This window comes from Lampris incognitus, chromosome 11, assembly GCF_029633865.1.
Source record: "Lampris incognitus isolate fLamInc1 chromosome 11, fLamInc1.hap2, whole genome shotgun sequence".
NCBI lineage: Eukaryota > Metazoa > Chordata > Actinopteri > Lampriformes > Lampridae > Lampris > Lampris incognitus.
The window spans coordinates 41,692,242-41,717,963 of record NC_079221.1 but is presented as its reverse complement, the minus strand read 5'-3'; the positions used below and the strand labels follow the sequence as shown (position 1 = coordinate 41,717,963).

Below are 25,722 nucleotides of genomic sequence, written 5' to 3'. Positions count from 1 at the left end.
ATTCAACCGCAGATGTCTTCGGTTATGTGCAACAAGCGGTGTAACAATGCAGTATTTCACAATCTTACACTTAAATAAATGAGTACACAGCTCTCCATTTTCTATTTTTGATGAAATCACACTGCAAATGCTTTATCAACTTAACACTATATGTGAGTACGACTCCAGAACTGTAGCTGAAGATATACATATACATATGGCCGAGTCATGGGACACATTCATGAACAATGTAACTGACAAGCCAAGTGTGGCAACAGCAGTGCCAAGTCAATTAAAACAAACATTTTGAATCTAGCAATGTCTCATCTATTTCATTTTTCCAGAAACAGACATCAAAATAACTACGCAAATCATGTAAGGAGATGGGGCCTCTTGTCGTGCAGCTAGATAATCTCGATTATTATTTGCATGTCTCTTTTTTTAGGCGCAGATTTGTACTTCAAAGAGGGCAGGGTTGCACCATGCCTTTTTTCCAGTAAATTATATGCAAATCTTAAGAGGGGAGGTGGGGCAGTGTGGTTGTGGTAGTGGGGGGGGGGCTTGAGCGAAAGACAAACATTTTAAAATGATTCAATGGCTCACTGAGTGGCAGTTCATTCCCAACTCGAAAAGCAGAAAATCATGCAGTATGATTCAATTTATGGCTTTAACGCTGTTAAAATGGCAAAGTCGAGGTACTCGTTAAAGCACCTCCCCCCACCTTCCAATTATAACTCACCTCCTCTACTCTCGCCCCCTCGCACACCTACACTGTCTGGCACAGAGGAAATTAATATGGCTAACGACCTAGCTATCACACTGTTGCAGGGCCATGTAGAAATTGTTCTATTGTCAACGGCACCTGGCTGGGTCTTTGTTCCCTGCCACCTCACGAGCCTGATGTTCAAATTAAAAGGAACTAAAAACTCTTTCTAAGTCATATCCACAATTACAAGTTCCATTGTAATGTCTGCTTCTTAGGCTGCCATTAAGAAAGAGTATGTGTAATTGGAGAAAAAAAAGAAAAATCCTTTTCATCAAATTATTTTACATTCACTTATTTTCCTTGATGCATGTAAGGCAACGTATGTCGAATGTAGTTTGAGGCGTTGTGGGTGCGCACTCACGAGTAGACGTCATTATCCACGACAATGCCCTCCGTCAGATGTGGCCACGTGGTGGCAAGGTGAAGCTCACTGTGACAGCCATATGGGGGGGGGGGGGGGAAGAGTTAACTTCATTTTACACAAAGACTTTTTTTCCCTATAATTTATGACAATGAGCTCACATCTAAAAGTCAAACCGAAACCTGTAGAACATAATTGACTGTTCATGAGATAAATTAGGAATGCATTGTTGTCATGGCTACAATACTAATACCTGATTGGATCCTCGCAGGCTCCGAATGGCAGCTTCCCAAACTCTACCCCTCCCACCTCACCTCCAAGAAGAGCGTCAAAGTCTGCCAGAACAAATATGTTATGCACTTTCATTATCTTCATGTGGGCTCATTTTAAATTATCTATACCCAAGGGGCTGCTAAAAAAAGACAATAAATGAACAACTCCTACTGTAGCATATTTCATTCCTTCAGGGTAGGTAAAATCATCCCATAAAATCAACAAAAGGCAAAGTACCAAAACTTAAATCTGACTTCCCACCACCCAAAACCATTCTTCTCCAACCCACCGCGGAGCCTCAGATAAGGAGTCCACTCATCATGCGTTCAAAATAATCTCTTTTCGACCTCCTAGCATTTGCTCTCTTCTCCTGAACCATTCACAGGCTCAAGCATCTCTTTACTTTGCTCAAAGCCACCTTGAAGAGCGATGCTTAGCTGCGGCGAGAACACACTAGTGAATTCAGAGCGGAGGGACAGCAAAGCAAGTGGATTACATCAGAGTCCTAAAAGGTTATTGGTAGGCACTGAGGCAAAGAAGTGCCCCGGGTTTCAGTTCACGGAGCACTAAGAGCTTATTTTATTTCGTATTACTTGCATGACCCACAATTTGTTTTACTCCCACATTTCCCATAACTCAACATTATTTCCGAGCATATACTTTCACCTGTGCACTCACTGTTATTTAGCTCGGTCCAGTGCACACTAATGTGTTACGTGCACCATCTCAAAAACAACGTGGCACTAAATGCCAAACAGGCTGAAATGAAACTCTGATTGATCTCCATGTTGTGAAAGAGAGCTGATCACAGGGAGTATTCGCCAAGCGTTCCTTTATGTCAGGTGTTTAATCTCCTGCTGGGCCTGTGCTTACCTGGAGGCTGCTGCGGCCAGGAGTACTGCTGCCAGTCCTGAAGGACATAAGTGAAGCGGATGGCAATGTTGATGGGGGGCAGAGGGGTCAAGGGACAGCCCTGATGAAAACAAAATAGGAACATGAGGGAGGATGAGGAACACCAAGAGGAATCATTAAAAGCGGGGGAGGAAAAATGGAACTGTGCCACACAAAGATGACGTGGGCAGGGAAATAACTGACGCCTGAGGAACAGAAGAATACCAAATGAACACCATTATGGTGAACAGTATGTGAAAATTAAATGACGGCATGACAAGAGAGAACTTCTTCAAAGAGGGGGGTGACAACACCAGATCTTTGTCAGTCTGTATGTGATAGCTGGAGTTTGGGAAAAAAAATGTGAGCGCCTTCAAAATAAGTTTTTAATATTTTTTTTTTAATGCAGGATCAAGAATCGTGCCCCACTTTGCTCCACAATACTCACTATCTTAGATTTAAAGATGTCGAGGAGGCCAGACAGGTGGTTGTATTGGCTGGGCACCTTGCGGAGGTGGACCATCTCAAAGTCCGTACGCACACCGGGGCCCTGGCACTCCCCTGCGTACATCCGCCTCCACTTCTGCTGGATTTGCACAAACATCGGCACCTGGCTGTGCACACAGAAGCAGAGGGGCAAAGAGAGGGCATTCATAAAAAAACTAGTGTAAGCTGATGTCAGGTCGGTCCATTAGAAACCAGCAAGGTGCAGCAGCAGACTTTCACCAAGTGCCTGTTCTAGTAAAGCCACACAGCAGCACCATGTGGACAAACGCAGAAACACAGGAAGTCGTTCACCTCCTGGTTGACTTGGATAAAATACCGGCAATTTCAATTTATGAATCTTACCATCTTTGACGCAAAAACATTGAATATCTAATGAAATAACACATTATGAGCATAATATTTTTGACTGAGGTGTTAAAAGTATTTGTCTGAGAAATTCTGATACAAAAAACATAGAAATGCATATTCATTAAAATCTTTTTGTCCATTTTTATTTGCAGCCAGTGTTTGCCTCGGTCAGCAGTGTGATGCCACATTGTGAACCACGGTTCCCAGGAGCAGCAGGGGGGCAGCCAGGTGACCTTACTCTTAACACACCAAGGTCATCTTGCCATCACTGAAGTTTCCATGGAAACCCAATGACCCCACACAATCTAATGTCACAGCAAGTGTTCTTCTCGCCCACTATTTTTCCCATTTTCTTTTAAATAGGAATACATGACATCCGGGTGGTGTGGCGGTCTATTCTGTTGCCTACTGACACGGAGATCGCTGGTTCGAATCCCCGTGTTACCTCCAGCTTGGTCAGGCATCCCTACAGACACAATTGGCCGTGTCTGTGGGTGGGAAGCCGGATGTGGGTATGTGTCGTGGTCGCTGTACTAGCGCCTCCTCTGGTCAGTCGGGGCACTTGTTCGGGGGGAGGGGGAACTGGGGGGAATAGCGTGACCCTCCCACACGCTACGTCTCCCTGGCAAAACTCCTCACTGTTGGGTGAAAAGAAGCAGCTGGCGACTCCACATGTATCGGAGAAGGCATGTGGTAGCCTGCAGCTCTCCCCGGATCGGCAGAGGGGGTGGAGCGGCGATTGGGATGGCTCAGAAGAGTGGGGTAATTTGCCAAATACAATTGGGGAGAAAAGGGGGGGGTTCCCACTAAATTAATAAATAGATAGATAGATAGATAGATAGATAGATAGATAGATAGATAGATAAGCATACATGAGAAAATAGAATAAAAAAAGTTTTTCCCACATACACATTACGGTTGGCTTATACATCAATTTATGACTGCAAATTGCGAGAACTAATTCTAGAACATTTTCATAGCGCTGACTTGAAACATAACATTTGTAACGGGATCACAAACCAACAGAATAATTTAATGTTTGTTTTATCAACCTGTTATGCTGCAACCTCAAATGGTATTTAATAGGGTAAGCTGTCTGGCTGCTTCTGCAGTCATTCAATCTCTACCAACATTCAGCGCAGGCCAAAGATCACATTAAGCAGAGGAGGAGATGAAAAGTATCGTCACCTAACAGCTGGATGCAACAATGAATAATACAGATACCAAGCCGTAGGATATTGCTGTGAATACAGTTACCTAGCAATAGTATGTTACCATGGATACAGTCACCTAGCAGTGGGGCGTTGCCATGGATATATTACCCTGCAGAAGGATATTAACTTGGCTACGATTAATAAGCAGTACACTGTTGCCATGGATGCACCCCCCCCCAACTTTCATTTATCTTGTGCCATTGAGTTTTAAAATCTCTTTTTCAAAAGAAACCTCGCCGAGAGAGCAACATCAAGGACAAACGGCGACATTTCAGGCAAACAGCACACAACAAGGTAAATAAATAGAATGCAGGAAAAAAAATCAAACAAACATTTAAAACGTTAGAGCAAAGTCAAAATTCATTATTTGAGCACTCAAAAGGCAGAAATTCAACTGCAGGCTGCAAGGATCAGGGACTCAACCTGTGCTTAGCTCAACAAAGCACAGACAACTGTAGTGTGTCTCAGGAGCCTGTAATCATTTCAAACTCACCGAAAGCAAAAAACTTCCGAGTTTTTAAATCTTTTTGTAAAGAGTTCTAAGGAGACGGGGAAGAGAGGATATAAGCTTTGTTGCCTACTTTGGTTCACACATACAGAAAAACAATTTCTATGACTGTTGATAATTATTTCCAGCGAGTTTTTTAAGGATATAGGTAGTACACTGGCAAGAGGCAAGCCTGCAAGTGTTAAAGCCAGGCAACACACGCGTAGGCCTGCTTTACAGTTAGTGGGAAACCACAATGTGTTCTCAAGTGAATATGAATAGAAAAACCTCAAACCTAGAAAATAGAACAGAAAAACCTAAAACTCAAGGAATTTCCCTTGAATGTCCTATGGTTCGGCAACAGTGTGGGGAGGAGCACTGACTCTTACTTGTCACACTAGCAGCTTGTCTCACAGTTGTAGTGATGATCTGAGCTATGGTACATTCTGCATTCACTTGACTAACACCTGACTTTAGCTGTACAGACTCAAATGTATCAGACAGTATTTCTGCCCTCTGTGCATAAACATCACATTGCACTCCCTTTGTGACAATGGTTTTCACCAAGTGAAACATTTCAGTCATTTTCTCTTCTTTGTTGACATAATTACAAAATGCCTGACTGCCACAGAATGCACAACAGAGAACTGGCAAAAAGGAATCAAAGGTACAAGTATTGTTTACTCAAAGAAGGGTTTTGTTGACTTTAACAGGCTGTTTGGCCATGTAGTTGCAATTTCTTAGAAGACAAACTTTGGTTTGTTTTCAAGTTTGGATCTACGTGGTACCACTCAGGGCAAGGATTAAGGTAGGACGGACTCCTTTTTTGGTGGAAGAACAAGGCCTCTAAAGTTTTCAACAAATTCATCCCTTGGTAGATTGCGCTCTCCTGTCATTGTATGTTCATCTTCTAATATTGCAAGGACCTCCTGATGCTATTTCCCATGACCTGATGTGGATTCCTCCACCTTTAAGATCTTTTTTTCAGTGTGCGCTGAAATCTTCACAGGTGCAGAGGACAGCTTCATCTTGCCTTCAATATGTTGTAGGTGACGGACAATGACGCAGTCTACATGGATTGGCAAGTTATCATGCTTGAAGAGACCATGTCTGATATTACTGAATTCTGCCTCAACACTGGCAGAACTTGCTGTAAGGTTTTCCCTTTTAAAGTGAGGCACCATTATGCCTGTCCAAATAGGCAGGTAGCATATCATTCCTGTGATATGAGGGACAAGCTCGGGAAGAAAGTTTAAATTGTCCTGATCACCATCATCCACTGCAAGCTTTTTGCTGTCATGACAGAACTCCCATCACCCACTACTTCAAATCTGTTTGGCATACACTACCGTTCAAAAGTTTGGGATCACCCAAACAATTTTGTGTTTTCCATGAAAAGTCACACTTATTCACCACCATATGTTGTGAAATGAATAGAAAATAGAGTCAAGACATTGACAAGGTTAGAAATAATGATTTGTATTTGAAATAAGATTTTTTTTACATCAAACTTTGCTTTCGTCAAAGAATCCTCCATTTGCAGCAATTACAGCATTGCAGACCTTTGGCATTCTAGCTGTTAATTTGTTGAGGTAATCTGGAGAAATTGCACCCCACGCTTCCAGAAGCAGCTCCCACAAGTTGGATTGGTTGGATGGGCACTTCTTGCGTACCATACGGTCAAGCTGCTCCCACAACAGCTCAATGGGGTTCAGATCTGGTGACTGCGCTGGCCACTCCATTACCGATAGAATACCAGCTGCCTGCTTCTGCTCTAAATAGTTCTTGCACAATTTGGAGGTGTGTTTAGGGTCATTGTCCTGTTGTAGGATGAAATTGGCTCCAATCAAGCGCTGTCCACTGGGTATGGCATGGCGTTGCAAAATGGAGTGATAGCCTTCCTTATTCAGAATCCCTTTTACCCTGTACAAATCTCCCACCTTACCAGCACCAAAGCAACCCCAGACCATCACATTACCTCCACCATGCTTAACAGATGGCGTCAGGCATTCTTCCCGCATCTTTTCATTTGTTCTGCGTCTCACAAACGTTCTTCTTTGTGATCCAAACACCTCAAACTTGGATTCATCCGTCCACAACACTTTTTTCCAGTCTTCCTCTGTCCAATGTCTGTGTTCTTTTGCCCATCTTAATCTTTTTCTTTTATTGGTCAGTCTCAGATATGGCTTTTTCTTTGCCACTCTGCCCTGAAGCCCAGAATCCCGCAGCCGCCTCTTCACTGTAGATGTTGACACTGGTGTTTTGCGGGTACTATTTAATGAAGATGCCAGTTGGGGACCTGTGAGGCGTCTGTTTCTCAAACTAGAGACTCTAATGTACTTATCTTCTTGCTCAGTTGTGCAACGCGGCCTCCCACTTCTTTTTCTACTCTGGTTAGAGCCTGTTTGTGCTGTCCTCTGAAGGGAGTAGTACACACCGGTGTAGGAAATATTCAATTTCTTAGCAATTTCTCGCATGGAATAGCCTTCATTTCTAAGAACAAGAATAGACTGTCGAGTTTCAGATGAAAGTTCTCTTTTTCTGGCCATTTTGAGCGTTTAATTGACCCCACAAATGTGATGCTCCAGAAACTCAATCTGCTCAAAGCAAGGTCAGTTTTGTAGCTTCTGTAACGAGCTATACTGTTTTCGGATGTGTGAACATGATTGCACAAGGGTTTTCTAATCATCAATTAGCCTTCTGAGCCAATGAGCAAACACATTGTACCATTAGAACACTGGAGTGATAGTTGCTTGAAATGGGCCTCTATACACCTATGTAGATATTGCACCAAAAACCAGACATTTGCAGCTAGAATAGTCATTTACCACATTAGCAATGTATAGAGTGTATTTCTTTAAAGTTAAGACTAGTTTAAAGTTATCTTCATTGAACAGTACAGTGCTTTTCCTTCAAAAATATGGACATTTCAATGTGATCCCAAACTTTTGAACGGTAGTGTATATGAACAGCTTCTTTAAAACTGACGTCTTCCATTTCATTGTCTTATGGATGGAAGCAGGACACATCCTTCTGGAATTATTTTCTTTAGTTGCATCTTGCAAGTCTCAGAGGTTACTGGCATGCCTCTGTCATCACTCCCTTCAGATTCACTCAAGGCAACAAGGATAACTGAACGTATCAGCCCCCTTACATCTTCTAGGGTCACTGATTGTGCAAGTTGTGCCATGCACCTGAGGTAGAAGTCTCTCACTTGATTGCCCTTTTTCCGGAGATAGTACCACTGACTAATCAGTTTCATGCAATACGCAACATCCACTCTAATAAAACAAGGTGGTAGTTTGGATGGTGCTTTTCCTGTGAGCACCCCAAAACATTCATTAATGTAAGCCTTCAAGTCAACATGCAGGGTGAAGGCCTTGACAAGACCCCCCCAGCAATGTAAGTGAGAAATCACACACTGCTTCTTTTGGGACAGAAGCACCCGCTTGCTGCCATTCAGATAGCCAGTTTCCAATGGTATTAATGTCATGACGATCAGAGAGCATTTGCACCACTGGAATATGAATTGCAGTTTCGGTTCTTGAGGACAGAACTCCCTGGTATATATATATTTTTAAAAAAAAGTGCCCAGAGGATGCAATAGGTGTTTTTATTTTTTTGACAACTGTGTCTGTAGCATCAATACTCAAAGTGGAGCCTCTGTTTTTAGATTGTGATTTGTAAACCCGCATCTGAGGGGGGGGGGTCCAGTAATGACAAACATTTTTATCAAGGCCAATGTCATATATGCTACCACTGTGTGGCACACCATATTTCAATAGCTGAAGTGAAAGAATGGGATCCCTGTCTCCTACTTCCTTGTCACCTCTCTCTTGTTTGGCGTTTCTTAATGTTGTCAGATTTGATAGGTGGCTTGGTTCTGGGTCACCAACATCCATGAGTTTGTGGGCTTCAGCAGCCCACCATATGTGTGGCTGTTTTCGACCTTCCCAGAGTTGTTCAGACACACGTGCTCTCATATCTCCAGATAATCTTCGTTTATATAGTCCAGTGTGGAGACTGTCATCAATATTTTGGATTTTGCATTTTAAGAAACACTGACTGATCAATCTCTGGTATCTTATCTGTAGTAATGGACAGTGTTGCATTGCACCCACTGCAGTTACCTATGACGCCAATATAGTTTGAGGCACCATATGGATGCACCTTTGCCCTCCAAAATCTTAACGTGCATTGAGATTTCCCCTTTTCCCATATCTCCTCGTTCAGGCCATGAGTCCATGTGCCATGTTTTAATATAGTGTACTGTCTTTCAGGGACTTCGAATATTCATCGCTGTAAAGGAGTTCCTCATTCCCGATTTCTGTCCATCTTTTGAAAGAAAGTGACAGTTCAAATAATTATTCTGCCTGCTCTGCACCGAGGGGTGAACATTAGTCTCATCTGGGCTGCCACTGTCAGGACTGTCACTCTCTCTATGTACACCTTTGATGTGTTTATCATCATTGTAGCCCTGGATTTCCCATGTATTGTGCCTGTTCGATGTTACAAACATATATAATAAAGCCTTTGGTGAAATTTTGTTGTGGAGTAGTCGACTCAGGTATGTCCACACTTTTTCTGAGGGAGGTGCTATACACTGGCGTTTAACAACATCTTCCCTAGCAGATAAGATGATAGGCTCCAGCATCCCTGCGACCATGAGAGCAGGATAAGCAGTTTGGATAATGGATGGATGTATGGATGGATCTTTATGAAAAGCTGGCTTCCTCTGCATTTGATAAAAATAAGAATAATTTGCTAATTACTCAACAAATCTAAAAATGACAATGTAATGAGCCCGAATCTCCTGCACACAGAGCATGCTCTAACCACAAAGCTAAGTATGCTTAAATTTACTTTGTATGTGCTGTGTTGTTCTGTGCTGGCAGGCAAGATCCTCTGACTCACAATTTCTACAGCCAATGCAGTCATTCTCTTTAATAATGCCATTCACCAATTCGGATTAATTAATTAGCCATTCAGCATACACACACAAAAGCAAGTGACAATTTCCTTTTCATTGCAATTAGTCTTGCTAATCACATGAATAGTGCCTGATTTATTATTTTAAGCTTGGAATAGAGGTAAGCTTTTGTTCCTCAGGACCTATGGGAGAACTGAGCACGCAAAGTATAGATTTACCTTTCAATTTTTATTTCTGTTGGCAGCAGATGCTCTTGACAAAACGCCTTCCTGATACCCAAAATGCAACGCCAAAATATTCAGTGATTTGATGCAATTCATACATTTTGTTGCTATTCCAGAATCCTGGCTGAGAGAGGTAGGGCAGCCATGCCTGGTAAATTATGAATCTCTATAAGCGGCATTGATGTAGCACAAACAACGAGACCAGTTTTAAACTATTCGGACAACAATGAGGTGTGAAATTAAGTCACACATTTATAAAGTATTGTTCTAGGCATATATGTGAAGAACTAAAAGAGCACAAGTTTCTTTTAACAGCACAAATCGAGCACAAACAAACGACACCAGTTTGGGACGATTTGGACGACAATCGGGTTCAGAATTGCGTCATTCCTTTAGCAAAATATTGTTTCATTTCTGAAATACTAAAAGAGCACAAATATTTATTTTAACAGCACAAATGGGCACAAGTCAAGGAAGAACAAACAAGACAAGTTTTGAACGATTTTGATGATAATGGGCTGCAGGGTGACGTCATTCCTTTGGCAAAATGTTGTTTTATATCTAAATTACTAAAAGCGCACAAATGTTTTGTTTTAAACAGCACAAACGGGCGAAAACTGAGCACAAACAAATAAGATCAGTTTTGAAGGATTTGGATGAAAATGGGGTGTAGGCTGACATCACAGCCTATAAAATATAATGCTTAATATCTCAGAAAACCTTGCAGCACAAACAATAGTTTTTGTGGCACAAATCAGCACAAATTATGCACAAATGAATGATAATATTTTTATTTATGTTCTGATGTGTCATGTTTTCTTTGCTTCGCCTACCCTGGTTATCAGTTCATTTCTAATCCTGCATACATATATATGCATTATGGCTGACATTCTAGCAGGGCAGTGTTGATATTTCCATGCAAAATTTCTTATTTGACAACACTTTCTTTCGCAATTTCTAGGGACCACCTCCACAAAGATAGTTTGATGCTGCCTGAAGAAGCAAAACAGGCTCCAAGTGCACTGCCACCTTGCTGCATCTATATAGTAGCCTTTTGTGTTGCTTTGCACCACATAGCAAATCAATTCTGTCATATTTGCATTGTATTCCAACCTTTTTCATTATTATTGCTATAATTTGTTAAGCTAAAGGATAACTGAAAATGTCAATAACACTTCCAAATAAATCAAAGGAGCCTTTTTTCACTCCTTTCGTCTAGAGTTTTGTGTCGATTGAATATATACATATAAATGTAATGACAGCAAAAACCCAGCCACTGTGGATGCACAAGCCAGTGCATTCTTAGTGCCGGTCCCAAGCCCAGATAAATGGGGAGGGTTGCGCCAGGAAGGGCATTTGATGTAACATCTTTGCTAAATCAAATATGCGGATCATAAATCAGATTTCCATACCGGATCGGTCGAGGCCTGGGCTGGGTTACCAACGAATGCCACCGGTATTGTTGGCCAGCAGGGTGCCAGTGGAAACTATGATACTGTTGGGCAAAGGAGACGGAAAGGGGTAAGACATGCCCAGAGGCAGTGGGAGAGGAGGAAAGGTAAAAGTGTGGAGGTGAGAGTCGGAACTTTGAATGTTGGCACTCTGACCGGTAAACGGAGAGAGCTGGCTGACATGATGGAGAGAAGGAAGGTAGATATACTGGGTGGAAGGGGAGTAAGGCCAGGAGAATTGGAGTTGGGTCCAAACTCTTTAATCATGGTGCAGATGGGAGGAGAAATGGGGTAGGAGTAATTCTGAAGGAAGAGGATGTCAAGAGTGTGTTGGAGGTAAAGACAGAGTGATGAGTATGAAGCTGGAAATTAAAGGTGTGATGATGAATGTTATCAGCACATATGCCCCGCAAGTTGGGAGTGAGATGGAAGAGAAGGAAGAATTCTGGAGTGAGTTGGATGAAGTGGTGGAGAGTGTACCCATGAGGAGAGAGTGGTGATTGGAGCGGACTTCAATGGGCATGTTGGTGAAGGGAACAGAGGTGATGAGGAGGTGATGAGCAGGTATGGTGCCAAGGAGAGGAATGTGGAAAGGACAGATGGTGGTGGATTTTGCGAAAAGGACATTAACACCTGTGATGAATACATATTTCAAGAAGACGGAGGAACACAAAGAGGTGCATAAAAGTGGAGGAAAGTGCACACAGGTGGACTAGATCTTACGCAGGAGGCACGATCTGAAAGGGATTTGAGACTGCAAGGTGGTGACAGGGGAGAACGTAGCTAGGCAGCATTGGATGGTGGTCTGTAGGATGACTTTGGAGATAAAGAAGAATAGAGTGACGGCAGAGCCAAGGATCAAATGGTGGAATTTGAAGAAGGAGTTCAGGGAGGAGTTAAGTCAGGCACTGGGTGGTAGTGAAGAGTTACCAGATGGCTGGACTACCATTGCAGAAATAGTGTATACTATTTCTATACTATTTGTAGTGTATACTATTTCAGGCGTTCCACAGGGTTCGGTTCTGGGTCCTCTCCTTTTCTCCCTGTACACGACATCCCTGGGTTCTGTTATTCGCTCGCATGACTTCTCTTACCATTGTTATGCCAATGACACCCAGCTGATCTTGTCCTTTCCTCCCTCTGACACACAAGTAAGAGACAAGCATTGCTGCGTGCTTGACTGACATCTCAGAGTGGATGGCAACACACCACCTGAAGCTCAATCTGGACAAGACAGAGCTGATGTTCCTCCCAGGGAAAGGTTGCCCGCACCGGGACCTGGCCATCACCATTGACTACACCGTGGTGATGCCAACTTGGACTGTGAGGAATCTGGGTGTGATCCTGGATGACCAACTGTCGTTTCCTGCAAACGTTGCATCAGTTGCTTGCTCCTGCAGATTTCTCCTCTATAACATCAGGAGGATTCGCCCATTCCTCACCGACGAGATGGCACAGGTGCTCATCCAGGCTCTGGTCATCCCCCGGCTGGACTATGGCAACTCCATCCTTGCTGGCGCCCCAGTGTCAGCAATCAGACCTCTGGAGCTTGTTCTGAAAGCTGCAGCTTGTCTGGTGTTCAACCGCCCTAAGTTCTCCCACACAACTCCCCTTCTCATGTCCCTACACTGGCTCCCACTAGCTGCTCGCATCCAGTTTAAGACTCTGGTGCTAGCCTACAGGCCAGTGAAAGGAACAGCTCCTTCCTATCTCCAGGCCATGGTCAACCCTACACTCCCGCCCGACCACTTCGCTCAGCTGCCTCGGGACGCCTGGTTGCCCCGTCACTCAGAGGCCCCTGCTGCCAATCAACCCGGTCATGGCTCTTTTCTGTCCTGGCCCCACAGTGGTGGAATGAACTCCCCACTGATGTCAGGACAGCGGAGTCGCTGCCCATCTTTCGGCGCAGGTTGAAAACTCAACTCTTTAAGAACTACTACCCTGTTACTTGTTCTTAGCACTTATTGTATTCACTCATTAAAAAAAAAATCTCTTTCTTGCACTTTAACTTTAGCACTGGTTTTGCTCTTAGATGCTTGTTTAAATGCACTTATGACCTCTGATGACTAGTAGTTCTCCTGATTTCCTATGTTAAATGCACTTATTGTAAGTCGCTTTGGATAAAAGCATCGGCTAAATGACTGTAATGTATTGTAAAGTAATGTAATGTAATGTAATAGTGAGGGAGATAGCTCGGAAAGTACTTGGTGTGTCATCTGGACAGAGGAAGGAAGACAAGGAGACTTGGTGGTGGAATGAGGAAGTACAGGAAAGTATACAGAGGAAGAGGTTGGCAAAGAAGAAGTCAAGATAGATGAAGAAGGTAGACAGGAGTACAAAGAGATGTGGCGTAAAGCAAAGAGAGAGGTAGCAATGGCAAAGGAAAAGACATATGGCAAGTTGTATCAAAGGTTGGACACTAAGGATGAAGAAAAGGGCTTGTACCGATTGGCTAGACAGAGGGACCGAGCTGGGAAGGATGTGCAGCAAGTTAAGGGGATGAAGAACAGAGATAGAAACATGAAGACAAGCGAGGAGAGTGTGCTGAGATGGTGCAAGGAGTAACTTGAGGGGCTGATGAATCAACAACATGAGAGAGAGTGTAGGTAGGATGATGTGGGGATAGTGAACCAGGAAATGCAGTGGATTAGCAAGGAGGAAGTGAGGGCAGCTATGAAGAGGATGAAGAGTGGAAAGGCGGTTGGTTCAGATGACATACCTGTGGAGGCATGGAGATGTTTAGGAGAGATGGCAATGGAGTTTTTAACTAGATTGTTTAACACAATCTTGGAAAGGGAGAGGATGCCTGAAGAGTGGAGAAGAAGCATACTGGTAATGATTTTCAAGAATAAGGGTGATGTGCAGAGTTGTAGTAACTACAGAGGTATAAAGTTGATCAGCCATAACATGAAGATATGGGAAAGAGTAATGGAACCTACATTAAGAGAGCTGATGATTAGCGAGCAGTAGTATGGTTTCATGCCAGGAAAGAGCCGTACAGATGCGACGTTTGCTTCGAGAATGTTGATGGAGAAGTATGGAGATTATCAGAAGGAGTTACATTGTGTCTTTGTGAATTTAGAGAAAGCATATGAAAGGGCCCTGAGAGAGGAGTGGTATTGTATGTTGAAGTCAGGAGTGGCAGAGAAGTATGAAAGAGCGATGCAGGATATGTATAAGGGCAGTGTGACAGTGGTGAGGTGTGCTGTAGGAATGACAGATGGGTTCAAGGTGGAACTGGAATTACATCAAGGATCGGCTCTTAGCCCTTTCTTGTTTGCAATGGTGATGAATAGGTTGACGGACAAAATCAGACAGGAGTCTCCATGGACTATGATGTTCGCGATTGACATTGTAAGAGTAGGAAGCAAGTTGAGGAGAGCCTGGAGAGGTGGAGGTATGCACTGGAGAAGAGGAACGAAAGTCAGTAGGAGCAAGAAGGAATACATATGCATGAATGAGAGGGAAGAAAGCAGAATGGTGAGGATGCAAGGAGTAGAGACAGGAGTAGACAAAGGTGGATGAGTTTAAATACTTGGGGTCAACCTTCCAAAATAGCAGGGAGTGGAGTGTCCTGGTAGCGTAGTGGTCTATTCCGTTGCCTACCAACACGGGGATTGGTGGTTCGAATCCACGCGTTACCTCCGGCTTGGTCAGGCGTCCCTACAGACACAATTGGCTGTGTCTGCGGGAGGGAAGCCGGATGTGGGTATGTGTCCTGACCGCTGCACTAGCGTCTCCTCTGGTCGGTCAAGGTGCCTATTTGGGGGGAAGGAGAACTGGGGGGAATAGCATGATCCTCCCACGTGCTACGTCCCCCTGACGAAACTCCTCACTGTCAGGTGAAAAGAAACGGCCGGCGACTCCAAATGTATTGGAGGAGGCATGTGGTAGTCTGCAGCCCTCCCCGAATTGGCAGAGGGGCCAAGATGGCTCGGAAGAGTGGGGTAATTGGCCGGGTACAATTGGAGAGAAAAAGGGGGGAGAAAAAAAAAGAAATAACAGGGAGTGTAGAAGAGAGTGTAGGCAGGGTGGAGTGGGTGGAGAAGAGTGTCAGGAGTTATTTATGACAGAAGGGTACCAGCAAGAGTTAAAGGGAAGGTTTACAAGACGGTAGTGAGACCAGCTACACTAGATGGACAAAAGTACTGGGACACACCTCTTGATCATTGAATTCAGGTATTTCATTCAGACCCATTGCCACAGGTGTATAAAATCAAGCAGCTAGCCATGCAGTCTGCATTTACAAACATTTGTGAAAGAATGGGTCGTTCTGAAGAGCTCAGTGAATTCAACCATGGTACGGTCATAGGACGCCTGCCACTTTTGCAATAAGTCAGTTTGTGAAATTTCTTCCCTGCTAGATATTCCACGGTCAACTGTAAGTGGTATTATTGAAAAGTGGAAACGTTTAGGAACAACAGCAACTAAGCCACGAAGTGGCAGACCACGTAAAGTCACACAGCGGGGTCATCGAGTGCTGAGATGCATAGTGCGTAAAAGTCGCCAATCCTCTGTTGACTCAATAACTGAATATTTCCAAACTTCCTCTGGCATTAACATCAGCAGAAAAACTGTGTGCCGGGAGCTTCATGGAATGGGTTTCCATGGCCGAGCAGCTGCATGTAAGCCTTACATCACCAAGCACAATGCCAAGCGTCGGATGGAGTGGTGTAAAGCACGCGGCCACTGGACTCTGTAGCATTGGAAACATGTTCTGTGGAGTGACGAATCACGCTTCTCTGTCTGGCAGTCTGATGGACGAGTCTGGGTTTGGCGGATGCCAGGAGAACGTTACTTGCCTGACTGCAATGTGCCAACTGTAAAGTTTGGTGGAGGAGGGATAATGGTATGGGGTTGTTTTTCAGGGGTTGGGCTAGGCCCCTTAGTTCCTGTGAAGGGAAATCTTAACGCTTCAGCGTACCAAGACATTTTGGACAATTCTATGTTTCCAACTTTGTGGGAACAGTTTGGGGAAGGCCCTTTTCTGTTCCAGCATTACTGTGCCCCAGTGCACAAAGCAAGGTCCATTAAGACATGGTTGGGTGAGTTTGGTGTGGAAGAACTTGACTGGCCCGCACAGACCCCTGACCTAAACTCCATCGAACACCTTTGGGATGAACTAGAAGGGAGATTACAAACCAGGTCTTCTCATCCAATATCAGTACCTGACCTCACAAATGCTCTTCTGGATGAATGGGTAAAAATTCCCACAGACACACTCTAAAATCTTGTGGAAAGCCTTCCCACAGGAGTGGAAGCTGTTATAGCTGCAAAGGGGGGGACCAACTCCATATTAATGCCTATGGATTTAGAATGGGATGTCATAAAAGCTCCTGTAGGTGTAATGGCCAGGTGTCCCAATACTTTTGTACATATAGTGTATGTTGTATGGTTTCGATGGATACTATGATAGTGACTAAAAGACAGGAGGTGACGAGAGCTGGAGGTGGCAGAGTTGAAGAAGTTAAGATTTTTGGCAGGAGTGACAAAGAAGAACAGGATTAGGAACGAGTATATTAGAGGGACAGCTCAGGTTGGACAGTTTGGAGACAAAGCAAGAGAGGCAAGATTGAGATGGCTTGGACATGTGTGGAGGAGAGATGCTGGGTATATTGGGAGAAGGATACTGAATATGGAGCTGCCAGGAAAGAGGAAAAGAGGAAGGCCAAAGAGGAGGTTTATGGATGTGGTGAGGGAAGACATGCAGGTGGCTGGTGTGACAGAGGAAAACGCAGAAGACAGGAAGAAATGGAAACGGATGATCCGCTGTGGCAACTCCTAACGGGAGCAGCCGAAAGTAGTAGTAGTAGATATTAGAGGGACAGCTCAGGTTGGACAGTTTGGAGACAAAGCAAGAGAGGCAAGATTGAGATGGTTTGGACATGTATGGAGGAGATACGCTGGGTATATATGGAGAAGGATGCTGAATATGGAGCTGCCATGGGAGAGGAAAAGAGGAAGGCCAAACAGGAGGTTTGTGGATGTGGTCAGGGAGGACATGCAGACGGCTGGTGTGAAAGAGACACTGCAGAGGACCCGAAGAGATAGAAACGGATGATCCACTAAAGTCAACCCAAATGGGAGCAGCCGAAGGTAGTAGTAATATTAGATAGGTAGTAGTAGTATTAGATATAATGACAGCAAAGCAAAAAAGCTAAAGTGACTTCACATATTTTGAAGTGCTGAAGCAAGACATGCTGTCAATTGTCTGTTCACCATGAAAATGTTGCCGATGATAATGCTCTCATTTTTAAGGAGACCGTTATGGTTGTTTGGCCATTAGCTGACAGATTTGCATACATCCCAGTGATATCCTATTCTTTCGTCTTCAGGTAGCATGAAATATCACCAGCAGACACAAAAAAGAATTTCAACTCACCTACTTTGAGAGGACGTGTTTTCTAATGCATTTCTACCATTAGAAAGCTAAATGATTTGCTTTAACTCAGCTGAGAGAAACATCTTTTGAGGTTATCAAAGTTAATGTATTAACACGTGACTAATTTGAAACTGTTAACGTGATAAAAACGCTAATTAGTTGAAAGATATCGGTGTGCAAAACAGTAAACTCGGTATACAAAACTTCTGACTAGAACTTTGGATAAAACAAATAGCAGTTTGCACATATTGCTAGAGCTAGGAAATATATCAATATAATATTAATGAAAAGACTAAAGAAAGACTGAAAGCCACTTAATTCGACATTGTAATCTTACAACGGATTGTATTCTTACAATGAATTTGTTCTCTGCATTTAACCCATCCTATTGTTTAGGAGCAGTGGGCAGCTGCAGCTCCCGGGGACCAACTCCAGTTCTTTTTTCCATTGCCTTGGTCAGGGGCACAGACAGGAGTATTACCCCTAACATGCATGTCTTTTTGATGGTGGGAGGAAACTGGAGTACCATACCAAACCCATACAGACATGGGGCGAACATGCAAACTCCACACGGAGAGGACCGGGACGGCCTGGGGTTCAAACCCAGCACCCTCTTGCTGTGAGGCAACAGCGCTAACCAATGGGCCACCGTGCAGCACAATATCGATATTGTGACATGAGCAAGATATTGTCTGAGGTTTTGATTTTCATAATACTGAGATGTATCTTAAATGTTGTCCTTCCCTGGTCTTAAAGGCTGCATTACAGTAAAATGATACAATTTTCTGAACTTATAGGACGGTTTTAGCAGAGTGAAATAAACATGGAATGTTTCTACCTGCTTGGTCATCATATCCTCCTAACTAATGATCACTTCTCATTTCTTCTTTTGTGGAAATAATAACTAACGAAACCACCCATAGTCATCCCCAAAATATTGTCACATTTTCAATAGAGGTATTTAATCAAAAATATTGTGAAATCTGATTTTGTCAGCATGGCCCAGCCTAACATATTGCAATGTCAAGTTGTCTTTACACCAAAGCACAAGTCCAAAGTACCACCTGAGTGTCGTGGTATGCTGGTGTTATTACTGATACAACAGCAGACTGTGTTAGTCAAACTGCACTTGCTGAGTGAAGCCAGAACTACATCAGATAAACTGACAAATGCAACAATAAAATGGATTGCCATAGACTGCAGGCCCGTCAACATGGCATTCGCTAAGTGGAGTCATGTCACATAAATAAATTTAAGTGTGAGAACATAAACAGACACTTCAGGCCAACCACTTTGCTGTCTTCATTATAACATGACCACAAATGTCTATGGCCTTTTATGAAAATAACTAGCAATAAATTTTAATGTAATTTAGATACGTGATTCAGTATGATTAATTACAACCTATCATGTGATTAATGCAATTAAAAAATTTAATCAATCGACAGCCCTTTTAATTGGTAATATTTAAACATTTTCTAAATTCTCTTGAAAAATGGGTGGAAACAAATCTTTGAAAATGTCAACCCAATTGTTGTGGGTGAACACTTACCAGCCGCTGTTGGCAACAGCAATGGAAATGGAGCTGAGAAGCAGGTTGCACTTGGACTCACTAATGATGGCCTCACAGTTAGCTCCAGGTGAGATGACGACAAACTCCCGTATGCCATACCTATCACCACAGACAGACAGCGTTATTGCAGAAGAGACGTTTGTGTAACACATAAGGCCACAGTTCCACATAGATTCACTCAGTGAGTTCTAACACTTTGCTTTTAATGGCACGAATGTTTGTCAGACATGAGACTATTCACTTTTATATGGTTATGGTAGTATCAAACGTCAGCCTTCTCCATTTACATCAAAACTGATTGATTCATTTTAGGTGAGATGGCAGGTCTTCTGCCCAAGGCAGCATTGTGTATCAAAGTGCTAAATTAATACTGACCCTGATCACAACCAAAATACATTTTTTTCCACAGGGCACTAGTGACAGCATGCAACTAGAAGAGTGCACTCAGCAGAGTGCAGATCCCCACCAGGTGTATCTCCCCTTCTCTGGTGCTCGGACTTATGCGAAAAACCAGCTGAGGAGTTAGCACTCAATTGTAGTATAAAACAGGTTTTTCGAAGGGTTTGAATCACCGCAACCACAAGAGGTCGTTATCATACAGTCATAACTATGCACAAAAATTATTGGGCTGACAGGCCCAGTAGTATGCAGGATTTGCAGCAGACAGATGCACGCACACATGGACAGAAAAACCAGTGCTTTTCCTGCCATTAAAAGACTTTTGTGCAGCACCCAAGTCGACTGAATGGGAAATATGGAAAAAAAAGTTTTTAATATGCAGCGTTCGAGCTAAAAAAAATCTACCTAATAAAAACGTTTTGCCTGTCAGTCTGTGGACGTGCAGCCTCCTAGGTGGATCCTCACACAAATGTGACCAAGTCTAATATGAACTTGCACTTTCCAAAAAGAAAAGGTTTTCTATGCGACCAAACTTAACCCTAGGAAAATAAAGACAGAGGTTATTATTTTTGGTTCATCCAGTGTTCCTCTGGTTGTCCTGTGCTGAGATCAGCAATGAATGATTTGCTGACTCGCAAAATACAATCGATTTTTCGTTTACTTTCAAGACTCATATCCGAATACACGTTTTGACACGGTCACTGCCCAATCAACCATAAATGTGAGTCACACATGCACATGGTCGACTTAGATTGGGCAGCAACAGAGAGCAGCGTCGGTCAAGTGAGCTAGAGAGTAAATGAAGTGAGGGAGCAGTGATAGCGAGAACAAACATTTTTTTGAAGGTTGTGAATCACCTCAAGCATGAGAGGTTCTTTATCATACAGTCATAAGTGCACGAAAAAATTTGGGCTGGTGGTCCAGTAGCTTGCGACATTAGCCACAGACAGATACACAGACACACACGACCAAATGTATAATATCAAAATTTTAAACCTGGCAACACAGACTTTCAAATAACTTAGCAGTAGGACTATGAGCTGGAAAACATGCACTATTTAAGATTGCTGATGCATCTTCTAGGGTGAACTTTATCAGATGCTAATTACTTAATTCTATAGAGCATTATGGACTTTGGGGTATTTGCAGTTTTACTTCTGGTCAAATTTTTTTTTACTGAGATTGCCAAAACAAACAAAGAAAAACTAGGTTAACCTGCAAGTGGATTTAATTTTCTGCTTTAGCTGATGCTCTTGTATACAGATTAAACTTACCATCTGACCACACAGTGGGCCCGCGAAGGGAAGTCATTGTTCATACACAGAAGGTCCTGCATAGCCAAAGGAAAGGCATCTAGAAGGACAAATCAGAACTAGTCAATAAGCAATAAACCACAAATTTCAGAATGTAATGCTGTCTTGGAACATTCACTAACCTGTTGAACATCTCCCGTCAGCAACCCAATATGTACAATAAATGTAAAATAATTCTAAATTAAGTGAGTGGATGAGCTTTCAGGGACTGGTGATATAAGTCACTTCTTTCCATCATATTTCTGCTTAAGCTTGGTCTGAATGTTTTCTTTATAGGAGATAACTGAGATATTAAAGGAAGTGGTGATGATCCACATGATCATGCACACAGCAGTATACGTATACTACATATACTATTTATACATATAAATTGAGTTTTGACAAAACCATAATAACAGCTTATAGGTAAACTCTTCTCCCAGCACCAAAATTGCTTATCAAGAATAGGATGAACTTTATATATTTCCAAGACAAAATCAAATCTTTGCAGCAAACAAAGACTAGGACATAAAAAATGTCCAAAAAGCGAGCAAGTGCTACTACTACTACTACTTTCGGCTGCTCCCGTTAGGGGTTGCCACAGCGGATCATCCGTTCCCATTTCTTCCTGTCTTCTGCATCTTCCGCTGTCACACCAGCCACCTGTATGTCTTCCCTCACCACATCCATAAACCTCCTCTTTGGCCTTCCTCTTTTCCTCTTCCCTGGCAGCTCCATATTCAGCATCCTTCACCCAATATACCTAGCATCTCTCCTCCACACATGTCCAAGCCATCTCAATCTTGCCTCTCTTGCTTTGTCTCCAAATCATCCAACTTGAGGAGTCCCTCTAATATAATCATTCCTAATCCTGTCCTTCTTCATCACTCCCAGTGAAAAACCTAGCATCAATAAGCAAATTTGTTTAAATATGCAGATCATAAATAAGCAAATAAATGCTATTTAACATTAAAGATAGATCTCCATTATGCAAATGCAGAGTTCCTCTCATTCAGAATGAATTCTTGCAATGATGACAAGTGACAGAATAGAAACAAAAAGTAATACACATAAATGTACAAATCTGTAGTCTAATAGGGTGTGAAAATATGCAAATAGTGTATCTGACATTACAGTGTCCGATAACTACAATAAACCAAAAACATCACATACCTTCCTCAGGCTCCTCCTTCCCTTCATTTTCATCAGACTCTTGCTTCAGGTAGTGGTGAGTTATGGAGAACTTGAAGTCAGCAAAGTTAATTTCCTGAGACTTTTCTTCCCAGGTGCCACTGGTGTATTCACCCTGTGACAAACCAAAATGGGCCCCAAAAGGGATATAGCGCCGAATGAGCTTTGGTGAGACAGCAGCGCATCACTGCATATTGACAGTGATTTGAGTTAAAATAAGGACGGTATATGAGGCCAGAGTACCTTCTCTGGGGACGACTTGCCCGCAAAGCTCCCGATCAGCTTCCAGTCATTTAACACTTCTTCAACTCTAGACACAAACCTGCAAGGGGACGCATTAGCTTTCGCCTATCTCCAGCATAAAACTAGTTGTGTGTGCACAATGTCATAACAGAGGATAATTGCCATGGAAAATACATCTCCAATTCAACGTTAATGCTGAATTCCTGACGTGGTTATGGCGTAACTGTAACAGCATAACTGAGGCCAGTAGCTTGATTCAGGAAAACCCAGCAAGTTCAAAAGACGTTGCACGGCCAGCTTTATGACAGCTCCTTACGTTTGACATCTGATATTCAACAGAGAAAACACTTAGGATACGGACGATTGTTGATCCGCATGAAATTAGCCACTGGTTAGCTTAGCGCGGCAGTGATGACAGGGCTAACGCAACCTACCTCTCCCACTCCGAGGCGGTGGTGAAATCCGTGATCTCAAACACTTCCGACTCGGGCTGTAGGTCAAAAACATTCAGCCGTTTGTTTAAGCCTGTTTGCCACGAGATAACAGTTCAACAGCTATGCCGTCGGTCGGCTAAATGAAAATAATAAATGGTCCGAATACTCACATCGCTGTCCGCAGCCATCATTAAGTCCTGTTTACTTTTTCGTCCTGCCCGTTGCATTCTGGGAGGCCGGTGGCGTCAGAACACTGTCATAACCACGCCCACTTTCACGCCGCCTCAGTCGCGTAATATGTCCTCCGTAGTGTGGCAGACGTGCTAGGGAATGCACCAGTTTAATGGGTCAAAAGTGGATTGAAATAGCAACGTTATGCCAAGAGTTGCTGTGTAGTTGGTTGGGCCAACAATAAGCCCTCATCCCCGATTTGCTCCCGGACCGCGCCCCAGAAACGAGCCTGGAAGAAGGCTCCAAAATGTGTGACAGTAAAACACAAACGGGACGCTCTGGAACACTCGGGCGTTTTTCAGCGCTGAGTCCTCAACGCACGGGAGAAGTACGTGCTTGGTGAGTTGAAGTTGGGTGTAAAAACAACGTCGTGGACACTGAGACAACCACATGCCTCGCTGCAGCCCCCGGGTCGGGCCCTTTGACCTGGGTCTCAGTGGGCGGGGTCAACCGTTTGACTCCGCCCACTTTGAAACGCTGCAGGTTGCAGCCATGTACTTTTTTTTGGTGGTTACACATCTATAATACATATTCAGTCTGTGCCACCTGGTTTAAACTTAGTGCTGCACTGGCCTCTTCAGGTTGAAACTTCTAATTAAGCTGCACTGCTAGCCACATCCCAATCATGATGCCATAGAGGATTTTCAACGGTAATAACTTTACGTTTATATCAAGTTTGGAGTGTGGCCCCCAGTGCAGCTTAGTTAAAAGGTTAAACCTGAAAAGGTCAATGCAACACTACTTTTCAGCCAGTGTGCACATGTAAGCCCCACAATCACATTTGAACATGAAAACGATCTATTCGTCCTGAAATGCATTTACACGTGAGTACTGGTTTCCTTATAAAACCAAAGGGGGGTTAAAAGTGTACACTTCTATCAAGTTCAAAATAGCTCGAAATAGTTGTTGGGCCCACATCCACATTGGCAACTCTCAACTCTAATACAGGCCCGTACAATTTCTATATAAACAGGTACAGATACCGACTTGTCTATATCTATAATAAGTAGTACGATGGCTGAGACATGCATAACAATGACGTTAACAACACAAAATCAAACTCGCAAAACACAATCTAATCACAAAACTAAAACATGGATATTAAAACACAAAAAATAAACACTTCTACTAAAGTGTAAAGCCGACTCAAAGCCAAACAGATTACATTAAATTACCCTTTCATTTTTTATCTAGGGAAACAATCTGAAAAGCAATGAAGCTTTTTCATGCAATGCCATTATTTATGAATGCATGCAGAAGAACCACGCCACGCTCTCGATCTCAGTAGTTGTTTGAAGTCCAACCTAAACTGGTTTTCAAGAGCCAGAGAACAATATGCCTTGGAAGGACAGGGGATACTGTAGTATTTCTAATATTTATAAATGAGACCGTGATGCAGGGGTAGCATCACATTCTGAAAAACTTCCAAGATTTGTCTGGCTCGTGAGGTAAGATATGGGGTGAAACTTGTACTACTGGAAAACACAATTTTGTGCATTGGATTGTACTTGTTTCTGGAAAATTATTTCATGACTTGAATCTGAATTTTGAAATGGTGAGTCATGTTTGCTGTGGTTGTTAAGATAAATGTCATATTGCTCCTCAATTCAGTCTGAAATAAAGCAATTTGCCCAACATGACAAGTCTCTTCTTCTCTGGCTGTTCTCGTTTGTCATTATTATATGCAAACAAGAAAAATTACATCGTTTCATTGTTCACTTCCATCTATTGTATGACAATCTGTACATGATCGTCCTGTTCCCTCGGCGTGGATGGCTACTCTATCTTGCATTCAGTTTGCTAATAATCATATGGAGGGAGACTCTCTTTTTGTGGAACCATCTGTTGCCACATTTTTTTTGGGGGGGGGGGGGGGGGCTTGCTGTGGCCGCTAAGTTTTTGCAGCATACTGTGCCCGTAATGCCTAAGAACAAAAAAGAATTCATATGTGTTTCTCAAATGAACATAACCCAAATGATCAGACACGTTAACAAATATCCATCCATCCATTATCACAACCACTTATCCTGCTCTCTGGGTCGCAATGTTTTTCTCACAGTTACAACTCTGATCTACCAAACAAAGGAAATTACACTCCTTAACTGCACTACCCAAACATCCAAGCAACCATTTTAGGCAATCTCACCTCACTTCCTAGGCAGGATGCCATTACATTTTACTGGCTCCCCCATACCTCACCGACCTCCTCTCCCCCTACCAACCCTCTAAGTCCCTCAGATCCACCTCAGCCTCCCTTCTCTCAACCCCCAGGTCCAACCTCTGCGGCTTTGGTGACCGAGCCTTCTCCAGGGCAACTCCCAGGCTCTGGAACTCACTCTCCCAAATTGTTAGCGACTCAGAATCCCTCCCACTCTTCCAATCCCGTCTCAAGACACACCTCTTCTCCATGGCTTTCTCGTGTCCCCCCCCCCCATCCACCGCTAATCTGAGGCAGACTAAGGACCGAGCACTCGACCTGCTCCCTCCCTCAACTCCCTCCCCAACTCCCTGCCCAAGCACATCAGACACTGCTGTGATCTGCCCAC

The 25,722-nt window shown here is 43.2% G+C and overlaps 1 protein-coding gene across 1 annotated transcript in view; it reads right to left on the bottom strand.

Moving 5' to 3' along the window:
• rab3gap1 (RAB3 GTPase activating protein subunit 1) overlaps nt 1–23,158 on the bottom strand; it is a 72,286-nt gene extending 49,128 nt beyond the window's left edge. Inside the window, exons 1-10 of the mRNA XM_056289403.1 lie at nt 23,116–23,158; nt 22,946–23,001; nt 22,512–22,590; nt 22,251–22,383; nt 21,060–21,138; nt 19,366–19,485; nt 2,719–2,884; nt 2,253–2,352; nt 1,360–1,441; nt 1,107–1,175 (exon numbers count right to left, since the gene is read on the bottom strand). Of these exons, the coding sequence (XP_056145378.1) occupies nt 1,107–1,175; nt 1,360–1,441; nt 2,253–2,352; nt 2,719–2,884; nt 19,366–19,485; nt 21,060–21,138; nt 22,251–22,383; nt 22,512–22,590; nt 22,946–23,001; nt 23,116–23,136 (905 nt within the window). The 5' untranslated portion in view covers nt 23,137–23,158. The remainder of the gene's footprint in view (nt 1–1,106; nt 1,176–1,359; nt 1,442–2,252; nt 2,353–2,718; nt 2,885–19,365; nt 19,486–21,059; nt 21,139–22,250; nt 22,384–22,511; nt 22,591–22,945; nt 23,002–23,115) is intronic.
• Between the last annotated feature and the right edge of the window lie 2,564 nt (nt 23,159–25,722).